At 26.9% G+C, this 6,324-nt stretch overlaps 1 protein-coding gene across 1 annotated transcript; it reads right to left on the reverse strand.

Moving 5' to 3' along the window:
• Positions 1 to 1,136: 1,136 nt before the first annotated feature.
• LOC121228264 (protein PLANT CADMIUM RESISTANCE 2) lies at positions 1,137 to 4,064 on the reverse strand. The gene is made up of 4 exons (XM_041111641.1): positions 3,799 to 4,064; positions 3,652 to 3,723; positions 3,365 to 3,574; positions 1,137 to 1,458 (listed from the first exon to the last, which is right to left on the reverse strand). The coding sequence occupies exons 1-4, from the start codon at positions 4,037 to 4,039 to the stop codon at positions 1,382 to 1,384; spliced, it is 600 nt and encodes a 199-aa protein (XP_040967575.1). The 5' UTR covers positions 4,040 to 4,064; the 3' UTR covers positions 1,137 to 1,381.
• Between the last annotated feature and the right edge of the window lie 2,260 nt (positions 4,065 to 6,324).

The following is a 6,324-nucleotide window of genomic DNA, read 5'->3' on the forward strand; positions in this document are numbered from 1 at the left end:
TTGCAATAATCCTCAATTGAAATCAATGAAATGGATTACTTTCCATTCAATAGTACTGTACTAAATTAAAAAAAAAAAAGAAATCAATAAGAGAATCCATGTAATAAACGTCCACATTTATGGACCCTAAAATCTATGATATTCTTTTCATTTTATTATCTCTCCCTCTCTCTATATATATTAGACCAACATCACCAAGAATAATTTGGCTTCTGAATTCAAGCCTCCAGATATTTTTTTTCTTATTTTTATTTATTTTTAAATATTAATAATAAAATATATTGAAATATTAAATTGATACAATGGATCCTACATTCATATACATAGGAATAATTTCTGGTGTAATTTTACTTATCATTGTACTTTGTGTCTTTTTAAGAAAGAGATTGCAGAAGGAAGAAGATGCTATGGCAGCTTCATAGCTAGGGGTTTTATTTATTGCTTAATATAATAGAGATTAATTTTTATGGTTTTTTTTATTGTTTATGAATATCAGTTTATTATTGCTGATGTGATTTATTTATTTATTTATGAATTGTGTTTATTATTGGTTCCATTTATGGTTTTCAGAATTTTATATCGTTAATACATTAAATTGCGTCGTGTATTTTTTAAGATGACAATTCATTTCAAAGTTAATAAAATTGGTATTCAAGGGTGAAAATGGAAATTCATTTAAGATCAGAATTGAAATATAATTCTTTTGTAAACTGTAATTATTTTGTATTAATTTATAGGTTTTTTCATTCTTCAAGGGATTAAATAGAAATATTTTCATTTTGAAGGACCAAAGTAGAATTTTATCACAAAATTATATCAATTATCAAAGCCGTGTACTGTAATTTATTGCGAGCTGTTAGTTCTTATATTTAAAAAGTTAAAAATTTTTATTTTTTGAATTTAATATTCTCAATAGAATCATTAGCTTTGTTAATATTTTTATAAAAATTTCTCAACTTGACATAGTATATTATTTATAGAAAATAAACATATTAAGTTGTCAAATTTTGACAGAATTTGCTTGAAACGATAAAATTTAGATTACAATTTTTAAATTAAAAAAATAAGATAGGGACTCAATTTTAAATCTTGTAAAAGTACAAGGACTAATGACATATTTTAACCACAACAAAAAATTGCTCGAAAGTATGTATGTTTATTGCAAATATATATACATATGATGTGGATTACAATTAAGCACACACTACTACCAAACAAGAAGCCATTACTATGAGTAGCATGATATAGCTTAACAAAGCACACACAAAAACATACAATTTATATGGGCAGAAAAAAAAAATCATGGTTGCCATTAATTGAAGGAGTAAGAAAAATAGAAATATGGATGCATGCATGGATAAACATGGATCATCATCATTAATTATCTTGCCATCCCGGGAACTACAATAGGAGCCATTGTTACTCCGCGCTTCTGTCTGTCCATGTTGGCTTCCCAACCTTCATTTTCCATTACCAACAACCAAATTAAATTATTATTTTCATACATACATACATACATACATACATACATACATACATACATAACTAGTTGTATTAACTACTACTATATAAGTTTCAAGTCAATGCATGAAAACATGCCATGTGAGGTAAACTAATATTTAATTCTTGAATTTAGTTTAAAAAAATTCAATTTGGTCCTTAAAATTTAAATAATTTTTCATAAAAAATTAATTTTCTCTCTCACATATATATATAATTAGTTGTATCAACTCTATATAAGTTTGAAGTCAATGCATGAAAACCTGGGGGTGGTTTTATATTTCATGATGTACCTCAAGACAAATCTAAAAGTAATTATTTACTTATTTTACGTGTTTAAGTGTGTTTACACTTTTATCTTTTAAATTATTCTACCTATAATAATGTCAACATTATCTAGACTCAATCGATTATTATTATAGCATGCCTGCAATCAGGGACGAAGCTAGAAAATCATTTTAAAGGATTAGAGATGAATCATAAATTTATCAACTCTATATAAGTTTGAAGTCAATGCATGAAAACCTGGGGATCATAAGTGTCAATTTTGTATCATTATACATGAAAGCTAGAAAATCATTTTAAAGGATTAGAGATGAATCATAAATTTTGAAGGGATCAAAGTGTAATTTTTATCATTATACTGATTTGAAATTTTCTAAAATTTAAAGGGTCTAATTAACAAAATTATTATAAGTAAAATATCTTATTATACTAATTGAACTGATTTCTAATATCATATAGATTATTGAGGTTATTATCATTATTTGATAAGATGTGTTATCATTGAACATGCATGATTTATGTTGACCTAATCAATGTGTTCACATGGTTGGTTTGTTTTATTATTGCAAAAGGAACAATTTGAACAAAATTTTATTAATTTTATTGCAAACTTGGCCTTGGGAAGATTTATTTATTTTATATTTTACATATTTTATTTTTCATAGTCAATTAATAAGTTATTTTTTTAGAGCATAGTCAACTAATAAGTTAGATAGACAAAATGGGTATGCTCCAAAGATAATTATTATTTTTTCCCTTAAAAAGAACTAGTATTGCTAGGGGCGTAGTTAAGGGATTGGCAGGGGTCCAGTCCCCTAAAATAGAAAAATTTTCATTTAAGTTTTTTAAAATTTTAAATTAGTAAAGATAAAATAAATAATTACGGGTTTTTATAAATGTTTAGGGCTACTTGTCAATATATATAAATTGTGATATTTAACAAAAATGAAGAAATTGCATTTCGATCCCTATAAAACTAGATAATTTAGTTTTGACACTTTTAGACAATTTTTTTAACCTTGACCTTCCAAAAGTTTATAATTTTATCTCAATCCTGGTACACAAAATTTTTTAAATTCGACCTTAATTGTGTTGTGAACAAGTCGTATGTATTTGATAAAGGAAAGAGGGATGGACTTGTCTAGATTCGAACTTAGACCTAAAGTCAACCAAAACTTCAAACAAAACGAAAGTCTTTTGTCACTAAATCAATGACTTGGTATATATGACTTTAAATACAAAATTAGTTCTCAAAATATACAATTTTTCCCACTTAGATATGTAAAAGTTTTTTTTATGGTCAAAAGGGGTACTTAAATTATTAATTTCATCTCATATTACCCAAAACACAATACCAACCAATAAAAACGTGTCACGTTTTTACTAGATGTCATACACTTTTAGGGTAAAACGAGATGAAATTGATAGTTTAAGTATTACTTTTGACTCCTAAAAAAAACTTGAAGTACCTAAGTGGGAAAAGTGGTATAATTTGAGGACCAAATTTAAAATTAACCCTATATATATGCAAATAATAATAATAATTGAAGAGATAAGAGGGTGAAAAACATAAATTTACCAATTCCCATGTCAAATCCACGATTTTTGAGCTCTCTATATTCTTGACAGAGAGCACAAGCAGAACAGCAAAAATGAACCAAGCAATCCGTACAAGGTTCCTCCGGCAAATCGTATTGTCCCCGTAGCTTTGATCGGTAAAAACATGAATAAAAACATGCAGCTCCCACCATAGACAACATTCCAAATAAAAATCCCCTCGAAACACAAGCTACAATAACATAACATAACATAATCAGATTTCCTACTTAATTTTTCGAAAAATTTATATGTAAGTGTAGATTTTACATTTGGATCCTCGGTTGATGATTTCGGTTATTTGTCCGAAAGTGATACATGGGCATACGCAAGTGATTGCACCTAAAAGAAAAAGACGATGAGACGTGAGTGTTAAACATGAATACTTCAAAAACATCGAGATTTATATCGACTTACAGTTTACGGGGTCGTCGAAACAATGACAAAGACCGGAAGTCCATTGCCCGGGTATCGGAGCGGAGGGAATTCGTGATAAGTTGTGGGGGATATATGGTTGATGACGCATATGATGATGGATGGTCATGGGATGGGATTGAACTCCCGGAATTCCAGAAGCCGGGATTGGATCTTGATGTCCGGCGACTGAATAGGTCGGAGTTGGAGGATTTTCCGACATGGTATCGACGTGAGGGTACATGTTTTGTGGGATAGTTCACTTATGTAAGATGCAAGTTCCGATATATATATAATGTGTGGAAACTTGGTGGAAGGTTTCAACTGGTCAAGGGTTTTAATTTTAAATGATTAATACAGATAATGCTCTAAGGTTCGCAAGTAAATCATTGTAAATTTTTGGTTAAATTTTGCTATCAATCCTTTATACTATGCTTATGTTGTGAATTTATTCCATATAATTTTAATTTGGTCCATTTAAGTCTCATACTTTTCTAATTTTGAAATATGAATCTTGACTCAAAGGGTAGTAGTTAAATCCGTTAGATTAATGGTTTGTTCTTCATTTACAGTGAAAAAGTAATTTTGGATCGCTGCAGAAGCAATGAAGAACATTTGACTTTTACAGTTAAAAGTTAGGCGGAAAAGTGTGTTTTTACCCAAATGCAGAAGCTGAGATTTAGGTACTTTTCGCTTTTACATTTAGAAGTGAAAATGATCAAAATATCCTTATTTATATTAACTATTTAAAAAATATTAAATTATGTAAATATCATATAACCTAATTAATTTTTTACTTTCTGCTATCATGTTTAAAAAGGATATTTTAACTCTCAACCTCAATTTTTGGTAGCAACGGAAAACATTAAAAACTAACAAATAAACTTTTTCACAACATTTTCCTACTACACTTTTCAAATGAACTTTTTTCTGAATGCAGTAGCTCTAAGTTATATTATTAGTCTCATACTATACGTAATTTATGGATTTAGTTTCTATACTTTTTTAAATTTTAAAAATTTTAGTCTTGACTTAAACAATGCTCGTTAAATCTACTAATTAAAATGACGTAACCCTTTTTTTAGTGTTACGTGAAATTAATAAACTGATATGACATGGCATTACACATGTAATAATACATTTGTTGCATAAAATTTTAAAAATAGCTTAAATTAACTTAATTAAAGTGCATGAATTAAATCCACAACTTAAATATAATTCAAAGATTAAAATTCAACATTTATTTTCAAAATATGAAATTAGGTAGGAAGCTGTTGGTAAGTCTCTCCTTTATATATATATATATATAAAAGTTGATGAGTTAAGCAAGAAAGTTGCTAAGAACAACATCAACAATATTTAAAGCTGACCAAGACTTTGTATGGTTTTAATATTAGGATTTTTTTTGTTTAATTCCAACAAAAAATGTTATTATAATAATTGGATGGAAAACTATGATTTCAACAGATTTGTATAGCTATACCATTCATAACATTTATAATTTAATTTTTGGCTTCTCAACTTGTTAATTAGATCTATTTTAGTCCTTGAATTTAGATACTGTTGATTTGATAATCTGATCAAGTCAATCAAACCGATTAGATCAAGAACTGATCAATATCTTGATCCAAACAATGGGATTATTGTATTGAAAATTGTTCGAAACCGGTAAAAAACAATTGGGACAAAAATTAGTAGTTGAACAGGTTGAATTGATTTAATAAAAGTTTTTATTTTTAACAATTGGGTCTAGCATTTGAACCAATTAAACTGATTAAATTGAGAACTAGTGGTCTAACCGGTTCAACCACTAGTCTGGTTATTAGAACATTGCATGTGATACTCTAATATTGTATAACGCCATCACCTGAAAATTTATATAATTTTTTAAATTTCAAGTGACGATGTACCACAATCTTAAAGTGAAGCATCATCAAATTTTTATATTTTTTAAATTCAGGGACCAAAATAAAATTAATTGTTAAATTTAAATATCAAAATAAACAAAAAAAAATTCAGATACTAAAATGAAACTAATTCCGAAGTTGAAAAGCTAAAAATTATATTATTCCATCGTAGCAATTAGGTTGGAAAATTTGTGATTTTTTTAATAAAGCATTCGACACTTTGGCCCATGTTCTACGAAAACAAGTAATTACATTATTAGTGGAAAAGGAAACAAAAAAATCCACAAAGTTAAATGATTACAAATGTTGTTTGAATTATATTTAAAGAATTTAAAAAAAAAATAATAACACATGATATTATTTTAATTTTTGAATTTTTTTATATTGTCCGTATTACTAACAATAACTATTTTAAATAACAATCGTGTATTAACAAATTACTAATGATGTATATTATAAATTTTATATATATATATTTTTTTACGTATGTTCATTTTATGCTCTTTTAATTATATTTGATAAAATTATGCTCTTAATTTCTCTATTAATTTTTGTACCATGTGTAAGTTATGAATTTAATATTTAATATTTTAATTTTATTAATTTAATATATATTTTTAAA

Source organism: Gossypium hirsutum, chromosome A04 (assembly GCF_007990345.1).
Source record: "Gossypium hirsutum isolate 1008001.06 chromosome A04, Gossypium_hirsutum_v2.1, whole genome shotgun sequence".
Taxonomy (NCBI): domain Eukaryota; kingdom Viridiplantae; phylum Streptophyta; class Magnoliopsida; order Malvales; family Malvaceae; genus Gossypium; species Gossypium hirsutum.